Raw genomic sequence first — 21,307 nt, 5'->3', positions numbered from 1 at the left:
AGAGCTCTGTAAACTAAAAATACAGCATTCTTTCAATGAAGTATTAAACCTATACTTAGGCATTTCTACAATCCACCAGAACTTTCTCCATAATCTCCTTAATGGTTCAGGCCTAATCTGAGTGAGAATGAAACAAACAGATGTAATGGAAATACACCAGCCTTTGAGAACTGGTAGTCTAATGGCTCAAAATACAACCCTGAAACTTTTACTTCTAATCAAGACAGGGTAATAAGGCCTAAATATTATGCTACAGGAAACAAATATACCAGATACCAATCATGGTAGGAGAGTTACCCAGGAAGAATGAGAAACAGACACAGTGGCTTCTACGGTTATCTATGTTTACTTCCTGGGCAGTATGTACAAAAACAGTGGGCAATGCCAGTTAAAGAGGAGTATGCTCCTGAGCTTTGGAGACAAGAGTACTGACACTGTGGTGGTTAGAATTGGAGAACAGTGCAGAGAGAAGCGAACAGTACCATCTGTGGATATGAAGGTTTCCCTTAACCACTGAATGTAAAAAAAAACAACCTGAGCCAGGGGAGGAAACACCCAAATGGCGAAGGCCACACTGTTCCCAACTGGTGATGGGAGACCAAAATCTGTTCAACTCAGAAGGCATAGGATCAAAGTCCAACTCTAGACAAAGACTGCTCTAGTCTTACCTCGAAAAGCTAAAGAAAAGCCTCAGAAAAGTCAAATTGTTTTCCAGTAACTTCACTGTACCCCTGTAACAATGCCCAAGGTTAGCTGGAGAAATCTCAAACATGTATCATCATCAACAACAAAAAAGCCTCAGTTTCTAGCACCAATGGAAAAATCACCATGCATATAAACAAGCAGGAACAAGAGAAAAATTAATCCAAGTGTAAACAGACATTAAAAGCTATGTTGAGATAGAAATGACAGCCCAAGCACCAAAATTGAATTTTTAGAATCTTGAATTTACATCAAGATCCAGAAAATGGGGGCCAGAGAGATGGCTCAGAAGCTAAGAACACTGGCTATTCTTCCAGAGGTCCTGAGTTCAATTCCCAGCAACCACATGGTGGCTCACAACCATCTATAATGAGATCTGGTGCCCTCTTCTGACATGTAGGCATAGATGCAGGCAGAATACTATATATATAATAAATAAATAAACAAATATTTTTTTTAAAAAAGGATTCGGAAAATGGGGAAAGGGAGGTAGACAGATGGACAAGATGAGATTAACAGCAAATTAAGACACTGAAGAAAATTATTTGTATTTGAAGGCAGGGCAAGAAAATCTGAAACAAAATAAGGAAACACAATGAAAAAACATGGCACTTGGAGCTGGAGAGATGGCTCAAGGGTTAAGAGCACTGGTTGTTCTTCCAAAGGTCCTGAGTTCAATTCCCAGCAACCATATGGTGGCTCGTAGCCATCTATAATGAGATCCGGTACCTTCTTCTGGCCTGCAGACACATGCAGGCAGAATACTGTATAAATAATAAATAAATGAATCTTTAAAAAAAAAAAAAAAAAAACCATGGCACTTCACACTAACGTCTGGTACAACTTTTCACAATGCAGACGTAACTGGAGACAACAAATAGGAATGCAGGAAACAAGCAAAAAAAAAAATTAAATAACAGAAGGATACAAGTGAATAGCCATATACAGAAGAATGAAGATGAGGTGTGGCCAAGCTGGCTTACCGGTTAAGTACACTGGCTGCTCTTCCAGAGGACCAATTCTCAGCACCAATAAGGCAGCTCAGAACCATCAAAAGGTCCAGTCCCAGAAAAGCTGATGCCCTTTTCTGGCCTCCTTGGGCACAGGCAGGCATGTGGTACACAGACACACACACAGGTACAATATCAACATAAAAATTTTAAAAAGTTAAAAAAAAAAAAAAGCTGGACCCTTACTTCACACCATATACAAAACTCAAAAGCACAAGAAAAAAAAATTGAATGCACTTCATTAAAATTAAAATCTTTTGAGTAGGGAAGGCAGCGGCAGTGCATGCCTTTAATCCTAGAGTTCAGGGGGCAAGAGGCAGATGGATCTCTATGAGTTTGAGGCCAGCCTGCTCCACAGAGCAAGTTTCAGGACAGCTACCAAAAACCACCACCACCACAGCAAAACAAAAACAAACAAACAAACAAACAAAAACGTCAACTGGAAATGAATGATCTAGATACCCATGACTTGATGACTGGATAAATAAAATGTAGTATATTCACTATCATAGAATATGCAAAACAAATATGTGCTAGAACAAGGACCAACCTTAAAAATACCCATTAGTGAAAGAGCTGGTGATAAAAGATCACATATCATATGAATGCTCTTACATGAAATGTCCAGAACAGTAAAAACCCACCAAGAGGGATGAGCAATAGTTGTTGGAAGGGATGTTGAAGGAAGCCAAAAAAAAAAAAAAAAAGAATGCTGGTAAGTACCGAGTTCCTTTCAGGAAATAATGAAAATGTTCTCAAACTGAGGTGGAGACTACAGAAACCTATAACTACACAAGGTTGATGAACTATAAGATGCATGAATTGTATTTCAGTTGTCGTAAGAAAAAGGGAGAGAAAAATGTTCCTTATGCAAAGAAAATTATAGGCCTAGTGTGATGGTTAATTGTGACAGAATTCAAAATCACCGTGGAAATAAGTCTGTGGAATTGTCTATAACGGATTATCTAGATTAGGTTAGCTGAGGTGGGAAGGGGGTGGTACTATTCTATGTCTGAGGTCTCCGACTGGATAAAAAGCAACAATGGGGCTAACCACCAGCATTCATAGTCCCCAGCTTCTGGCCTGTGAAAGCACTGTAACCATCTGTCTCCTGCTCCTGACATATATGCTCCCTATCAATCATGATAGACTGTACTTACTGAAGCTGAGGGCCAAAAGAAACCCTTCATTCCTTTAGGTTGTCTTTGCCAGGTATTTTAATACAGCAATCCCACAAACACAAAGAGATCAGTAACCCTAAACAGATACTAGCAGAAAGGAGAAGTTAAAAAGAAGAAAAGGGGAACTGGAGAAAGAAAAGGAATTAAAAAATGTCTTCATGAAGCCCATCACAATAAATATACACCACTGATAATGATAATTATCAAGATTTCTTTAACCAGACAAATAATTACTTTTAACAACAGAAAGAAAATTCCATAAAAAAAAAAAAAAAACAGAAAAAGCAAACTGTATGAAACATACAGTAACCAAATGGCTTAAGATAAATAAGAGAAAAATATAAAAGGCAGCCTTTTGGGGAAAAATTATATTTTTTACAGAACAAAATAACATGTCAGTAAATGTCTAGTTGTAAACCATGAATAGAACAGTCTTTAATGCACTAGCAGAAAAAGACCTATAACCCAATACAAACAAATTTTTCAAGTGAAGGCCATTTTTTTTTGGTAGAGAAAAAAACTAAAAGAATTTGCTGACAGTAGTTCTACAAATTCTTTAGGCAGTATAGAAACAGTATTACTAGATGGAAATTTATCAGACATAAAAACTATGCATCTCTACTTCTGTAATTTTCAGATTTGGAATTATTGGCACATAGATATTACCAGTCAAATTCCTAATCTGATAATCTGAAATGTTCCAAAACTCTGAATTTTAAAACATGGACACTGAATTTTAGATCTCAAGTCCTTCGGATTAGAAATGCTCAAATCTGTAGAAAATCAATGGGTAAATTCAACAAATACAAACTTTCTAAAAATGTTATATTTTTCTATAAAAAGCTGACTAATCCACATGTGGGGGTGGCACACGCCAACAATCCCGTCATTTGAGAGATGAAGGCAGAAGGGTTGGGGGTTCTCCGTCATCCTCAATTGTATTAAGTTTTAGGTCAGCATGAGCTACATGTGACATTACCTTAAAACAAACAAACATGGACTGTTTTAAAGCAAAATTATAGAAACTATGAGATTCAGGGCAAATACATGTACCATGACAATAGTGTGAAGATGAGAAAGTGCAGTATGAGGTTCTAACACAATACAGAAAGTGGCATAAGTCAATGTACACTAAAACAGGTCAAACATCCACACATCCATTTACTTCAAAAAGAGGTAGGAAATACAAAACAGAATGGGTAATTAAAAACCAACAAGTGGCCTGGCGGTAGTGATGTATGCCTTTAATCCCAGCACTGGGGAAGCAGAGGGAAGTGATCTCTTTTGAGTTTGAGGCCAGCCTGGTCTACAGAGTGAGTTCCAGAATACCAAGTCCACATAAAGAAATTCTGTCTCAAAAAAGATGGTGGGTTCAAAATCTAACCAGTCAAATTAAGATGTCTAAATAGCAAATAACATGAACAAATTGCCAGTTCCCATTTTTAAAAAGATCAACTTACAGGCCATCTGCAAGAAATGTATTTCAACTATAAATACATAGGAAATAAGGAAACAAAAATAATGTTAATACCACTGAAAAGAGAGCTGGCAGTAGCTGTGTTGATACCAGAAAAGAAATTCTGTGGGTAATGAACAAATCCTGTCTTTATAAAGAAGTCAACTTACCAGGAGCACAGACTCCTAAGTATTTATGTAGCTTCTAAGAATGCATGAAATCACTTTGGCAAAACCTGACTATCATAAACTCAAAAGAAATTAAAATAAAGAATGTTTTCTGTCAAAATCATGTTGGGATTAAGTTTAGAAATTAGTAAGGACACCTAGAAAATGCTAGAAACTATTTCACCGGTCAGAAGCAATTAAAAGACTACCTGGAAACTATTCTATATTAAAAGGAAAATTATGTAAGTTTCAATCAATGAAGAAATAAATTTGGCTTCTCTATTAATAATATGCTATTGAAAAGAAGAAATTTAATCCAAATCTAAAATGTAAAAGAACAGAGGTGAAAGCAGATTAAACCAATGAACCAAGAGTTGTTACTTTTGAGAAGTAGGAAATTTGATTGATAGATGGACAGATATATATAGATATAGATATAAAATAAACTAGCCAGAAACAAATACGAGTCCGAGGCTAACACCGGCTACAGTTAAGACCTTACCTTCGAAAAAAAAAAAATTACAGTTGAGACCTTATCTTTAAAAAAAAAAAAAAATACACATTCTGTTGGGGTAAAGCCCACAAGGCTATGGGTTCAGTCTTAAGTACGATGGGGAGCGTGGGGGGAAGGAGAAAAAGAAAAAAGAAATGGGTCAGAAAATGAAATCTCAGAAGTTTACAATGGTTTTAACAATCATTTCCAAAACCAGAAAACCCGTTAGCGGCCCAAGTTGATGATTAAGTGTTCCCAGGCACTGGAATGCTAACAGTACTTAGACAGCACTGAGTAACTAAAAAGAGCTATACAGTGTATCACATCATACACAGTTCATCCTCTATGCCTATGAGTTTTATACCCGTAGATTCCAACACAGACTGAAAAATCTGGAAACAAAAATTTATAAATATATATATGTAAATCAATATACAAAAATGTAAACTCATTATTTTAATACTTAAAAAGTCTCATACTGTCTAACAGATGCAAATATATATATTCTGACCTTTCTTGTGTCCCCTTTCCCCAAACACTTTAATAACTGTTTATACAACAGGAAGTTAGTGAGTAACATAGCATTTTTATATAAAGTAGTATTTTCAAATTTTGGTATCTGTGGGAAGACCTGGAACCATACCCATTCTGAACAAAGGGCAACTGTATTTGATATATACATGCAGAGATAAAACTATAGTAATAAAAGAAAGATCTGTTGTTGCCAGAGACTGCAGGTAAATATGTGTGGCTACAGTTGGTTACTATCAGAATATTATACATCACAAAGATATCGCACATACCATAGCTACTGCAAACTTAGAATGGTCATGCTTATTGCATGTAGGCAATAAGCTATGAGAAGATAATAACACATACCGAACAGTATGGCAAGATAAAAGGACACTTCCATATAGATACAGGCTACCAAAGCACAATCAGGACTGAGAGAAAGCCTGGATAGACCATGCCTATCCTCATAGAAATTAACTGTGCACTTAAGAAGCTTTCCACAAAAAGAATTTTAGACCAGATGGAGTCACTGGTAAGTACTACCAAATAATGCCAATTATACTTACTCTCACTCAGAAAACATAAGACGACAAGATACTCTCCAAACCATTCTGAAGTCAACAACATCCTCATACAACCAAGACAAAAGCAGCACAAGAGAGGCATAAGAAAGAAATTTTAACCTTTAATTTTATTTCTTGAGACAGTTTCATGTATCCTAGGATGCCTTTTGCCACTCACTATGTAGCCAAAGGTGGCCTCAAACTTCAGATCCTCCCACCTCTATTCCAATAAATGCTGGGATTATAGACATGTGCCATTATGCCTGGTGTAGTGGTTTAAATGAGAATGGACCCATAGGCTCATATATTTGGAATGTCTGGTCTCCATCTCCCCTTCCTCCCCAGTTCCTCCTCTATTGAACCCAGGGCCTCAGGGTCTCATGTTAGACAAATACTCTACCAACTTCACTATAGTGCAGCCTCATTAAATTCATTTAATGAATTGTTGATTTCCTAAAAATTTGCTAAGGATTTTTTTATTTATGAGCTGGAACTATAGAGTCTATCTCAAAAAAGAATAAACAAGTACTTTGTTCTAGAAATTAAAGGCTTATTGGATATGACAAAAATCAATGTAAATTCATTATTTTAATAGACTTAAAAAGTCTCATACTAACAGATGGAAATTTGAACATCATTTTGACAAAAAACAATCCACTGCTGAGTCTTTAAAAATTCAGTAAATTAAGAACTTCACCTTAAAAAAGAACCTATAAAAAATCTTAGTGGTAAAGGGATGTGAGAGTCCTCCAAAAATCAGAAACAAAGCAAGAGTGCCTCCTCTTAGTACTCTCACTTAACACAGTGGAGTCTAAGCCAGGATACGGGGACGGGGGAATAAATATTTTGGAAGGCAGAAATAAAAGATAGGTGAAGTCTGCAGAAACCATAAAACTGATTACACTACAGAAACAGCCAAGTAGTGGTGGTGCACATCTTTAATCCCACCAAGTGGGAGGCAGAGGCAGAAGGATCTCTGAGTTCGGGGCCAGCCTGTCTAGAGTCCAGCCTCTGCCTTGGACCCTGCAGACTGCCATATATGAACTTTTTAAGGAAGTAGTGATGGTTGCCAAGAAAGATGTCCATATGACTAAACACCCCAAGCTGGTAGACAATGAATGGCCCAACACTCGTGTAATGAAGTCCATGTAGTCTCTCAAGTCTCAAGGCTACATGAAGGAGCAAACTGCCTGGAGACATTTCTATTGATACCTTACAAATGAGGGCATCAGTATCTCTGAGATTACCTTCACCTATCTCTGGACACTGCGCCTGCCACCCTGAGCCACAGCCATCCTGAGACTAGCAAGCTTCAGCTCAAAGGTCCAGAGGGTAAGTGACCTGTAAGATTCATAAGAGGGGAGGTGGACAGAGACACCTACAGAAGGAGTGCTGTGTCCCCTGAGGCTGACAAGAAAGCTGAGGCTGGGGTTGGCTCAGTAAGTGAATTCCAGTTTAGAGATGACTTTGGTGGTAGACATGGTCAGACACCTCTTGAAGTTGGAGACTGTGTTGTGTTGAATAAACTTTAAAAAAAAAAAAGTGAAAAACATCTTTTCAAAATACAATGGTAAGTGAAAAATAGTAAAGAAATATATATAGATAGATGATATAACATCATTTTGAATCAAAGAGTCATGAAATAACTTATTTGCCTATGTGTTTGCACAAAGCAACTCCAGAGGAACATAAAGAAACATGAGAAGAGGTATAATAAAAAGACTTTGGCTATGCACCTTTCCAAATTACGTTTTGTATGTTCCCTTTCCTAAACTACCCTCGATCTCAGTTCTGTTTGGCTTACATCACCACCTCAGTACTCAGCTAGCCTAAGTCGCTTTCCTTAATCCTGCCAGGCTAGTAAAAACTTCTTAAAGATAACACTTCAAGTATTTGTGTTCTGTATTTATTATAGTTTCATAACTACCTTGTCAGGGATTTCTACAGTTTATAAAATTCTGAAAATCTTTATATTTAATCACCTACTCATCCATTCATAAGACAAAGAACGAATTGATGAACGGCATATAAATAATTTCTAGTGAGCAACAAATGATTTAGAACTACCACTCAGCATCTGTTGTCTCTACTTAGACTTTCTTCCTCTCCCATTTGAACCTGGCCATTCTTAACTTCTGGAAAACAAGCACTGGACTGAGAGCAGAAAGCTCATAAACTAATAACATAATGAAAGCTACCCAATTCTCAAGTTACACTTAATAATTATAAAAAGAGCTTCATGTAATATACTCCTTTTAAAAATCATAAAGTTTTTGACTAACATTCAGAATGTTAGTCATGGTCTATTCTCCACAGAAAAGCAAATCTGAATAAAGCTTTGTCAATAAAAATTAAAAGTTGCACTAACATGTGGCCAACATGGAAAGGCACCTGCTTCAAAAATCTTCTAATGAGCACCAATCAGTTAAGAGTCAGGCTTCCATCTCCTAAACGCTTCCTGTGTATAGTTCTAGTTAGTACACTGCCTCCTGCCCTACAGTGGTATCTCAAATGGACTTAAACATGGCTGTTAAAAGCTAAAGGAGTACCTCAAAATCAAGTAATCACAGTACTGCCCCCATTTAAATGAGAACAAAAGAGATATAAAAGTAATTTGGCATCTTCAGGCAGAATTTCTTTTTGTACATATCTAATTTTAAATTCATATAGATATAGATATAGATATAAGGTGTTTGTCAGTGGTGGGCAAAAACTCCTAGTCATAGCCAAGAAGCTTTTGGCATTTGACTGCTACTGGGTGAAGGAAAATCAGTTTTCCTCAATGAAGTAACACTTGGTCCACACTCCAGGACAAGCCTCACATTCAGGAGTAACTGGCCAAAACAAATTAGACTCCATGTGTTTTTTCTTTTTTTTTTTTTTTTTTTTTAAGAAAAAGAAAGAGAGCATGAGTTGGAAGTTGGAGGAGGTAAAAAGGTAAGGACATAGAAGAGGACCTGGGAGGAGTTGGGGTGGGGAGTGAGTATGATTTAAATGTATTATATAAAATAAAAAACTAAGTAAATAAAAATAATTTAAAAGGCACCTGATTGTTTGACATCATCAATGTTGGATAACTGTTACACTAAAGAACAAAAAGAGCAAAGATGTGACAGACAACCTGGAGAGCAAGGAAAAACTGGAAGCACAGAAAGGGATGAAAGGGGGTTACTTTCTAGAGTATCTGGTCCAGAATCATAAGCAGCAGCTCAGAAGCTGAAAGCAGATGCTGAGGCCAAAGAGAAGCTAAGCTGTCTTAAACATATTCAAGATAAAAGAGGAACTCTGAAACCCTGAGGAAGAAGATCCTGTTAAACCAGCAGGATTCCAGCTGGGAGCTATAAAAGGAAGAAGGATGATCTAAGACAGAGATACTCACAACTGGTGAAATCTGGCTCAAGTCAGATCAATCCCTGATTAGAATAAGGCCACCTCCCTTCCATAATTAGCTGAAAAATACACAAGTGAATTTACTCCTAAGGAAAAGAAGGCCATGAAATCACCATTTCCCACAATTAATAAAAAAATATCAAAGGCCTGAAACCACAAGAAAAAGAGAAATAGAACAAAACCTCGAAGGAAAGAAGGAAAGAAGAAAGGAAAGGGAGGAAGGAAGGAATGGAAGAGAGGGGAGGGAAGGGAGGGAGGGAAGGAAAAAGGAAGGAAGGTAAGAACGAAGGAATCATACAAAAAGACATTAAAAAGGCCATTTTCAGATGGTGGACACTAGGCAGCACAGCCTAGTGTTCTGAGAATATGTAGCAAGGCAGAACTCAGGCAGAGTCTGATGGTCTATGTAAGCGGAGATGAAGACAGGAATATAGAGAGGTCAAGGCAGATAGTGTTCACAGGATGGAGTGCTAAAGAGAGAGCTGTGTAGAGCTGTGCAGAAATCCCTCCATGAGTCCTCATATAAGGAACAACCTGGACAGAAAGAGAAGAGCAGAGAGAAACTGACAACAGAGAAGGCAATCCTTGGGATTCCAAAGATCAGAACAATTTGACTTTCCACCAGCAAGAGTGGAAAACCTTTTAGACTATTAGGAAGATGCTACCTAAAAGTAAGCTCTAAGTAAATCAAACTGTCTCCAAGTAGTTAACTCTACGTCAGAATAAAACTCGAGAATATAAAGCTATCCAAAATAGAGAAAGTAAACCTCTGTGATTCCTATATTAAAACAAAAATTAAATTATGAAGCATGCAAACAAGAAGTGAAATGACTTTAAATCAACCTAGAAATAAAAAAAGATGACAAAACCAGTGCCAGAACAATAAGTTACTATATTTGCTATATGCTTTAAAAGGTGGGGGGCACTGTTAGGTAAAGGCATGGAAAACAAATTTCTATACCCTCTAGTGATGAAAATTAGATACTGAAAAAAAAATTAGTGAAATTAAGGGTTTAGCAATGAAAACTAGTCCAAAAGAAAATAAAGGTAACAGTAAATTAAGCATAGCTAATCTATAAGACAAATTTAAGCAAGCTAAAACACAACCACATAACTCAGAATGGTCAGGGGAAGGAAAGCAGAACAAAATTATATGACAAAATAGTGTTGTAAATTGTAAACCCACAGATCCAAGAAGCTTGACAAAAGCTAATCATCAAAGAAAGTGGTGGGGTGGAGGAGGGTGAAGAGGAACATCCTATACAAAGACATCATAATCAAGGTGCTTAAAATAACACAAAAACTCTTAAAAATTGCCTCAGAAAATGGACATACATAAAAGAATCAATGACAGGAATGACTGTAGACTTAAAGAGAAACAATATAAGCAAGAGAAGGAACATTTTACTGAAGGATGCAAACCATTAACTGAGAATTCTTCCTCCAGGAAAATTATCCCTCAAAATAGCATAACATAATGACAGAGTCTGAAAGGAAAGAACCTTATTACTAAACTTTCAGAAGGACAATTGCAACAGGAATTTGCATTTATAAAGAATGAGCCACACTGGAATGAATCCCAGGTGGATAAAAACAACTTATAATTTGATATTTAGTGAAATAGTATCAACAGACAGTGACACTTAACCAGAACATGTGAATCATGTTTAAAAAAACATAAAGGAAGACTTCACCATCAGCCATTCTGTTTGATATGCCAACAATGAATAAGTGGAATTCAAAATAAAAACACTACCATTTACATTTGTACTAAGAAAAGGAGAGATACAAAATGAGGAAAAGTATGAAATTCCATATAAAGAAACCAAGTATAAGAATGAATAAGTAAAAATACAGCCCAAGCTCATGGCTAGGGAGACTACAGTGCCAAAAAGTCAGTTCCTGCAACCTAATATACAGATTCAATAGTGTATCACTTAAATTTACAAATGCCGTCCTCGGCTGCCAGGAGAATGAGGAGACCAGCCATGAACTGGAAGAGGCACATCTGGGGATGTGGTTCTACAGAAGAGTGCGCTTCACATGCATGAGGCCCTGAACTTAACACCCGAAGTGAAAACACAAGAGCAAGAGAGACAGCTGACTAAAGACTTGTTAGTTCTTGTCTTGTTGCTGACAAGGCAGTTTAAGGGAATAACAGGTTTGTGCTGGCTTCCTGTTCTGGGCAGAGGTTCCCAGCCTTTCTATTGACTCTTTAACACACTTCCTAAAGTTGTGGTGAGCCCCAACCATAAAATTGTTTTTTTTGCTATCTCATAACTGTAATTTTTCTACTGTTATGAATCATAATGTAAATATTTTTGGCGATAGAGGTTTGCCAAAGTTTGAACAACAACCCACAGGTTGAGAACCACTGTTCTAGGGACCATTCCAGCACAGAAGGAAAGACATAGCAGCAGGCAGAAAAGCAAGAAGTCAGCACAACATCAACATTCAGGAAAACAGAATGAACACAAAATAGAACCAGGCCTCAAGGCCCTTCCCTAGTGACCCATTTCCTCCAGCAATACCCCACCTCCTAAAACCTATAGAACTCTTCATATCACCAGCTAGAGATCAAGTATTCAAGCACAGAACCTAAAGGGAGACATTTCATATTTAAACGTTATTTATAATACATAGCAATCTCTTAAAAGTTCAACAACAAAAGAAAAGAACCTATTAAAAACAGCCAAAAAGAGCTGAACAGATACTATATACTACATCAATGACAAACATTTAATCAACCCTGCATGTCATTAAGAAACTGCAAAATGCCAAAATACCAGCCAGCACTCAGGAGGCAGAAGCAGGCATATCTCTGTGAGCTTGAGACCAACCTGGTCTACATTGCATGTACCAGAACAGCCAGGGCTACACAGAGAAACTTGGTCTCAACAAATAAAAACAAAAAACAAAAACCCTTCAAATCTAAAAGGAGATAAACATACACTATCGCAATGGCAAAATTCAAAGCTCTGAGAACACCAAATCATAAGGAGGCTGCAAAACAGGAATTCTTGTTTACACTGGTGAAAACAGTGCATAGCACTCTAGAAAATACTTTAGCAGTTTTTGATAAAAGCCAAGCATACTCTTAGCATATGAACAATAATCACACTTCCATGGTCCTTAGCAAAGCCTACAGGCAGATGTCTGGAGAGGCAATATGCAAAAATGCCAAAACCTTGAAGACCCCAAGATGCTATTCAGGACACCAGTAAGCAAGAGATGATGGTACTTCCAGACAACGTAGCATTATTTCGGGGCTAAATAGAATGAACTATTGAGCCTGAAAAGGCATAGGAGTCTCTAAAGTACATGGTTCAGTAAAATAGGTAATCTGAAAAGGATTTTGTATGAGTCCAATTATTCCACATTCCCAAAAGGGCAAAAGTTTAAGAACAGTAGAAACATCACAGTTACTAGACATGAAAAAATGAAACAGAATTTATGGGGCAGAGAAACTATTCTGTATGATACTCTAATGGTGGATCCATGCCTCTCTATCAGTGGTTCTTCCACCTTCTGTGACCCTTTAAAACAGTTCTTCATATTGTGGTGGCCCCAATTATTCATTGATACTTCATAACTTTAGTTTCACTACTGTTATGAATTGTAATGTAAATATCTGATATGCAAGATATCTGATATGTGACCCCAAAGAGGTCACAACCCACATGTTGAGAAATGCTTCTCTACACAATTATGCAGAACATCAGAGGGAACTCTAACACAAATTACAGACCTTTGAATGATGATGTGTCAACTCCTTATCGTTGTAATAAATGTATCACTGATGTCAGATGTTAACAATGGGAAAAGCCTGTTGCAGAAAGGGGTATAAGAACTTCAGACTGTTTACTCAATTTTTCTGGGAAAGCCAAACTGTTTTCAGGATAAGACCAAGCCTCAATAAATAAAGTGGTGTAGGGCTGGAGAGCTGGCTCAGTGGTTAAGAACACTCACTGCTTTTCCAAAGGTCCGGAGTTCAATTCCCAACACCCACATGGCAGCTCACAGCTGTCTGATGCTGTCTTCTGGTGTTCAGTGGTACATGCAGACAAAAGTACCCATATATATATCTAAATATATAAATAAATAAATCTTTTAAAAATCAGATGGAGATCAATTGAAGCAGACATATAGTGTCAAACTCTGGAATACACATACACAAAGAGATAGTTTTTCTTTACTATATACCAACTATACATCAATGTGGTGGTTTGAATAAGAATGATCCCTCCCCCCCCTCTCTCACACACACAACTCATATTTGAATGTTTAGACAGTGGCATTAGGAAATACAGCCTTGTTGGAGCAAGTTTACATTAATAAACATAATTTAAAAGTACAAGAAATAAAGATCTAGTCTGATGAGTTCTGGAAACAAAACTGGTGTGCTCTGGTTTTCAAGGACCCAAGCCAGGCCAAGTGTCTCTCTTTCTGCTGCCTGCCAACCTGGACACAGAACTCTTCAGCTACCTTTCTAGGATCATGTCTACCTGGGTGCTACCATGCTTCTTGCCATGATGATAATGGACTAAGTCTTTGAATTGTAAGCTAGCCCCAATTAAATGTTTTCCTTTAAAAGGGTTGCCATGGGCATGATGTCTCTTCACAGCAATAAAAACCCTAAGACTGAATCAGGAAATAAAAGTAAATGAAGGGAGGGAAGGTGGGATTAGGAGAGAACAAGGGAGGGGGCTACAGCTGGGATACAAAGTGAATAAACTAATTAATAAAAATTTTTTAAATAAAAAAGTGATAAGAAACAAAAAGGTAAATGAAAGATATCTCTTTTTAAAAACATATCTCAGCTAATGAAAAATTATAGAAAAGTATCTATATGACAATCCTCAAAGAATTAATGCCTTTGACCAATAAACAGCAATAGGAAAAAGCTTTCATGTCTTATATTGCTCCTAAAGAAAAGGCACTGTACCATCTGCACAATACCACCTATGAGACAGATATATATCTTAAATCCTGTCCAAGAGCTTAAACCTCAAGTCTGTTCTAAACTCTAGACCCAGACATCCATTTGTAAAATATAAGATGAAGAACATACTGAGATACATTTTGAGTATGCAATCTGAAAAATACAGACTGGGAAAACAAAGTGCTGGACTGTCAACACATAAACTGCAAGGAAAGAAAATTTGGAGGGGGAACCTGAAATAAAGACAGATACCAGATGAGGAGGGTGGAGAAGCTACTGTACAATGCTTAAATAAACACAATTAAAAACTACAAGGAAGAACTGTAGATACCGCCTGATAAGAATACTGGAAACCAAATGAGGATCCTCTGATAAAGCAGCATGTTCTCTTAACCATGGAGCCATCTCTTCAGCTTCCTATAGAACTTTTAAATATACTGTCTTTAAGAAACTTATGCTAGCTGGGCAAGGCGGTGCAGATCTTTAATCCTAGCACTCAGGAGGCAGGGGCAGGCAGATCTCTGAGTTACAAGACAGCCCTGGACAGAACACAGAGAAATCCTGTCTCAAAAAGGCCAAAAAGAAAAAAAGAATGAAAGAAGCTTATGCTAAATCCTCTCTATGAAAGCACTGTCTCAGCATTAAAAGACTTCAACTAGACTGTTTCAACACACAAGCTTATTTATTACAGACTAACAAAGTGATCTTATTAGCAAAAAGCTTATAATCCACAGTCCCTCTCCTTATTAATGGTGTTTAAGGAAGAGGAAGAGCATGCACAAGTACAAGTAAGTATCAGGCAATCAATGGGATTTAAATTCTGACTCAAACCATTTCTTTTCTTTGGCCCTTCCTCCTTCAAAGAGAAATTAACATTTGTAAAATATAACTGTTGCTTTTATATATTCATTAGTATCAGAAAACCTAACTTTCCAACACATTTTTAGTCTCTGTAACATAAAATTCATGCTAACATGTCTTACCACTTATTTCAAGCTCTGCCCAATGTGATTTCTTTCCATTTGCTGCTTCCTCAGAGGACATAATTGTGTACATCCTCCGAGGGTCAGGGGGCTCGTATTTTTCTTTGGGCATGCCTGTTAAATGAAGAAAAGAGACCAATCAATACATACTTGTAGAGGAATTTTAATCCAACAACCTGGTTGCTCTGGCAAGGGCTCACATTCAAAGACCTTATAGGTCTGTGTGATCAGGCTGGAATGCAAGACACAGCACACACCTTTAACTCCTCTGGCTGGAATAGAGACCAGCCATTAGCACACACCTTTAATCCCAAACAATGACATCTAATTGAGGGACAAAGTGATGAATCAGAGAAAGATTTGCCAGAATGAGCCAGAGATAGGATACGCCCAACTCTAGACTACTTATGAGCAGGCAGAGAGAGAGAGAAAGCAAGCAAGTTCATGGAGACAATACAGTAGAGTTGGGGAGGACAGTACAGTTCAGTGCACTTTAGTTGAGTACAGATGAGTTCGTGTAGTTCAGAGGCAGTTTTTCCAACAGAGCAAATCAGTGAAGCAGAGAGAGAAGCCAGATTGAGTAAGTCATCTTGGGAAGGAGTTTTGAGGCAGAATAGCCGAGTTGAACCAGTCACACAGAGTTAAGAAAGAGCTAGAAAGGATGAACTTATTCAGAAGTCAATCTCATAGGCTGTAACATTCTAGGCCTAGGGATATTTAGAACACAGAAAAATAAATGTTCTGGTATTCGAAAAGCTTGGGTATGAGGAAATAAAAACACATTTACACATACTGAATAATCAAATACCATTTTCTACTTTTTTTTCCCCCGAGATAGGCTTCCCTGTGTAGTCTTGGCTGTCGTGGATTCGCTTTGGCCTCAAACTCACAGATCCAAATACACACACACACACACACACACACATCAAGCACACATCAACTTAAGGAAAAATAACTTCCTGCTACCTTTTCAGTTTAACTTATTAATCTCTCTATTACACTTAAGTTAGAAATTAAACATTATGATAAGTATGTATATATGGGAGAGTGGGCATACAATATACACAGGATTTGGTACTATTAATGTTTTAGGCACTGAGAATCTTAGAATATAGTCCGTCATCATATGGGAAACCGCTCTACTCTAGATATAAGCCACTTATACTTCTCTTTGGTGCATCTACCAAATGGCTAGGATCGGTACTTTTGTGCCTTGGAGATACTGAGTAAAACAAGCATTTCTTGAACACTAGCCACTGTGGTGCCATCATAGTTGATCTAATATGCCAGACCAAATATTAATGGGCAGGTAGTATACACTGTATGGATAGACTAGATAAAGGCTTGATTCATTTCCTTGGTGTAGGATACCACAAGTACTCATCATGCTACTGAAATGACTTACAATCTAAAAACTTATGAATTTATGCCTATTGTTTGTTTTTCAAAACAGGGTTTCTGTAGTGTAGCTCTGGCTGTCCTGAAACTAGCTAGCTCTGTAGACCAGGCTGGCCTTGAACTCAAGATGTGCCTGACTCTGCCTAAGTACTGGGATTAAAGGTATGTGACACCACCACCTGGCTTACATATTTAATTTTCCACTTATTATTTTTGGGATAAGACTGACCAGACAACTGAAACTTCAGAGAAATAAGCTACCAACAACACAAAGTTCTTTGTAGGCTAGACAGTTGTAAATACGTTACAAGAAACATAGAACATGAATCTAGAGCATCTTTCAGTGTCAAAAAGCAAAATCTAATGGGGTTTTCATGTCGACACAATACAAAGAACTAGCTAAAAGGAACCCTTCTCATTGGTTACGGTGATAATTTAGTAAAAAAGAAGCACAATCATAATACGCTAAAGCACAATCAATAAAATAAGTACTTCAATGAAAGACGGCTAAAACCAGAGGATTAACATGATGCTACATGTACTGCAGAAAAGCATAATGTAGAAGATGAAATAACAACTGAAAGATACTACTCCAATAACCACCAAGCGAGGAACAGAGGGAACAGAGAAGACAGTGAGCAAGCAGCACAGACCAAGCATGCCAACCAGCCACTCTGATACAGAATAATCAGAGAATTGATAACTAAAGAGAAAGGCTTAACTAGTTATCCTTTCAGGAGGGGAGGGCATTCAAAGCAGTCAAATCCCAGATAAAAGAAAGCCCCGCTTTACAAAAGAATGGCAGCTAAAAGGGCCCGATGTTCTGGCTGCCTAGAGATGGCTTAAAATTTAAGAGCCCTGTGTGGTCTTCCAGAGGACCAGGGTTCAAACTCCCAGCATCAACATGGTGGCTAGCTAGAGTTAACTTCTGATCCTATGTCAGCTTTAAGGATCTAAGACATTCCCTCTACACCATTTTTGATTTGTTGGAATTGGGGGTGTAGCTCTATGATAGAGCATCTACGTAGCAAGCACAAAGCAGTGGGTCCCATCTTTTGCACTGCAAAAAATATTAAATCTCTATATCTTAGGAAACAAATTCAAACTCCACAGTTTATCATATAGAATCCCTTTTTGAAACAGGGTTTTTCTGTGTAGCCTTGGCTGTCCTGGAACTCACTCTGTAGACAAAGTTGGCCTCAAACTCAAGAAATCTGCCTACCTCTACCTCCCAACTGCTGGGATTAAAGGAATACGTCACAACTAACCAGCTCCCCTATCTTTTCAACTTCTGTCCCAGGACTTGTCTATGTACTTTCGACAGAAACAGTAAACAAACTGACACCCTTTGGATATGCTCCACTTCTACCTCCAAAGTATTAGTTCTGTCATTTGTACACTGAAATTCTAACCTTCATTTCTAAGGTGTACTAGTAGATCACAACCATTTTCTTTTAACATAGAACCATGAATATAATATAGTCACCAAACAAGATTAGACAGAACAATAACAGAGTTCTGCTGAATGTCCTTCAAAGAATATTCTTTTGTTTTAAGAGACAGGGTTTCGAGAGATCTGCCTACCTCTGCCTCCCAAGTGCTGGGATTTAAGGTATGTGCCACCACCTCCTGGCTTCTAAAGAACATCCTAAAAGATTTATTTTCATTTTATGTGTACACAAAAATGTTCCCATGTATATATGTGTACCACATGCATGCCTGGTACCCGCAGAGCACAAAAGGAGGTGCTAGATCTTCTCACACTGGAGTGATAAGCGAATCCTAGTCCTCTTTAAGAGCAAGTGCTCTAAACCACTGAACCATCTCTCCAGCCCTGTGTATTTATTTGTTTTTAAGCAGATTATCACTATAAAGTTCTGGCTGGCCTGGACCAAATTACCCTTGAGCTCAGAGATCCATTTGACTCTGCCTCCCACATGCTGTGATTAAAAACGTCTACCACAACGCATAGCCTCAGATTTATTCATTTTCCAAAAACCATTCTGAAATTAACTGCTTTGTAAGAGACTAGAATACCATATAACTTGTTTCTAATAATCCTATACCAAACGTACTACATAACTCATCATTTCTTTTACCTTACAACAGGAAGATAACTCAATAAAAGTCGACAAACTTCAAAACAAGAATAGAAATGAGTCCTAGGCCATACTTTCTTTCAATGGGACAAGTAGGAAAATGGTGACTTTTATGAGGTGAAGGAGGAGTTAACAGTGCTGGGGATGGAACCTAGGATCTGTGCAAGCACTCTACCACTGAACTACACACCCAGCCAAAAATGGTGATATTGTAAAACAAATAAAGGAAATTAAATTGTGTATCAAAACTTATTTTTCATTATTACAAAAAAAGTTACCAAGCCACTACTTTAAAACCATTAAATCCTCCTACCACCCAATTTAATCTATTTTGGAAAACAATACAAATGACAGACAACTCATTCATAGGCATATTAAAAAAATTAGATGAAAATGAAGACTAGTTTGCTGTACTGTTTCTCCCAAGACACGTAGAACATTTCAAAATGTCACATAAACACAAGAATTTGGCAAATACTCATTTTTTACATGGGAATAATCTGGAATTTTGTATTAAAATTATGGCAGGAAACGGAAGGCCTATTGCAGGCCTTAAAATATTTACCTTGTTCACAGGCCACAGCTGCTAGAAGACTAGATCAGTGCCTAGCCCAATCATCTGAGGCTTCCCCTGGCAGCTGATGGAAGCAGATGCAGAGACCCACAACCAAACATGAGGTAGAGCTCAGGGTACCCTGAGGAAGAGGGGGAGGAAGACTGGTAGGAGCCAAAGGGGTTGAGGACACCAGAAAAACATGGCTCACACAATCACCGAAGCAGAGCTCAGAGGTTCATAGAAGCTGAAGCAGCAAAACCATGGAGCCCACATGGGTCCATACTAGGTCCTCCGCACACATGATGTGACTGTTTAGCGTGGGTTTTTATAGGCCTCCTAAGAGTGGGAGTCAGGGTGTCTCTGGCTCTTTGCCCTGCTCTTGGGACCCTTTTCTCCTACTGGGTTGCCATGATCTGAGGGTTTATGCCTAGTCTTATTGAATTTTGTTATGCCATGTTCAGTTGATATCCCTGGGAGGCCTGCTCTTTTCTAAAGGGAAACTGAGGAGCAGTGGATGTGGGGGTAGCTGGGAGGAACAGAGGGAAGGAAGCTGCAGTTGGAGCGAAGAGCAAATAATTTTTAAAAATTTACCTGTTTTGACATATATGTTGTATTCTATAAATTAAAAGAATGTAAATCTAGTGTAAAGAGAATAGGTGGGCTCTCTTGGAAGACAGTTCTAACTTTAAAGCCTCAATTTAGTTATGTACTTCCACTCACTTTAAACCTAAATCACCTTGATTCTCAAAGTCATTACTGTCCTATGCAAGCTCAAAGCTTGTATCCCCAGCACTTCAGAGGCAGGAGGATCAGGAATCTAAGACCAGTCTTGGGAGGGAAAAAAAAGTGTCACATTTTTTTCTCTTCTTTCTAGGCAGGTTCCCACCATATACTTTACACATATGAAACCTCATGCAGGAGCTGTCATCAGTGGCACTTTTCGTGCGCTGGTGAAAATCAACCTACACACTGATACCTCTCTGCAAAGCTTCCTATCTAGCTTAAATATTAAGGACAGATTTTGAGAATGCTATTATAGCTCATACATACATACTATGGCAGGTATGTTACACCCCATGACATGTCTTAGAGCCAAGTACTTAAGTTGCTTGAAAGGAATAGGGAAAGCAGTGAGGGAAACAAAATATCAAAAGGATCATACTTAAAAAAAAAAAAAATGCCTCTTGATCTTCAAACTTGTCTTCCCTCCTATGTTTGCCCAGTTTTTCAAGCCAAAATGAGTATGACAAGACTCCAATTCTGACAAAATTCTCATCAATTCTGCCTTAACCCCTTCTGCTCTTATCTCGGATCTATTCTCTGTTCTACTCTTCTCCTACCTTCATCCATTCTAGATATCATCTGTGATGACTGCCCCAAACTAAACTTTGTATGACTCTTACTGCACCCAGGACAAAGTGTTAAATACCAGTTGTCCCAGAGTATCTACCAGGGATTGATTCCAGGACAACCGGCTCCAAGAACCCAAATGAATTAAAAAAAAAAAAAAAAAAACCCACAACATATCTTATCATGGTTTAAACCATCTCCAAATGACTTCTAATATCTAAGAGAACGCAAGTACCGTATGATTGCTACAATACACCATTTGAGGAATAAGAGGAAGAAAACAATCTGTACATGTTCAACACAGGCATAACTGTTTTTCTAATCTTCAGTCCATGGTTTGTTGAGTCTGCAAATATGGAAAGCTGGCTCTACACAAAAGAACAAAAGAAACCCAGGTTCACTGTTAGAATGAGTAAGGTGTATTTGCAACCTGCCTGTTTCCTGAGCTCATCATATGCAGATCTCATTGCCCACTTAACCTCTCACAAGCCTCTGTGCTTTTAG

General features: G+C 37.9%; 1 protein-coding gene across 2 annotated transcripts in view; it reads right to left on the bottom strand.

The window, feature by feature from the left end:
- The window catches only part of Cnot6 (CCR4-NOT transcription complex subunit 6), a 44,818-nt gene that overhangs the window by 18,136 nt on the left and 5,375 nt on the right, over nt 1-21,307 (bottom strand). For both annotated transcript variants that reach the window (XM_060363788.1, XM_060363789.1), the window contains exon 2: nt 15,401-15,514. In XM_060363788.1, coding sequence (XP_060219771.1) covers nt 15,401-15,512 — 112 coding nt within the window. In that variant the 5' untranslated portion in view covers nt 15,513-15,514. The remainder of the gene's footprint in view (nt 1-15,400; nt 15,515-21,307) is intronic.

The sequence above is a fragment of the Meriones unguiculatus genome, chromosome 11, assembly GCF_030254825.1.
Source record: "Meriones unguiculatus strain TT.TT164.6M chromosome 11, Bangor_MerUng_6.1, whole genome shotgun sequence".
Taxonomy (NCBI): Eukaryota; Metazoa; Chordata; class Mammalia; order Rodentia; family Muridae; genus Meriones; species Meriones unguiculatus.
Note: the sequence above shows the minus strand (reverse complement) of the source record. Positions and strands in the feature narration are given on the sequence as shown.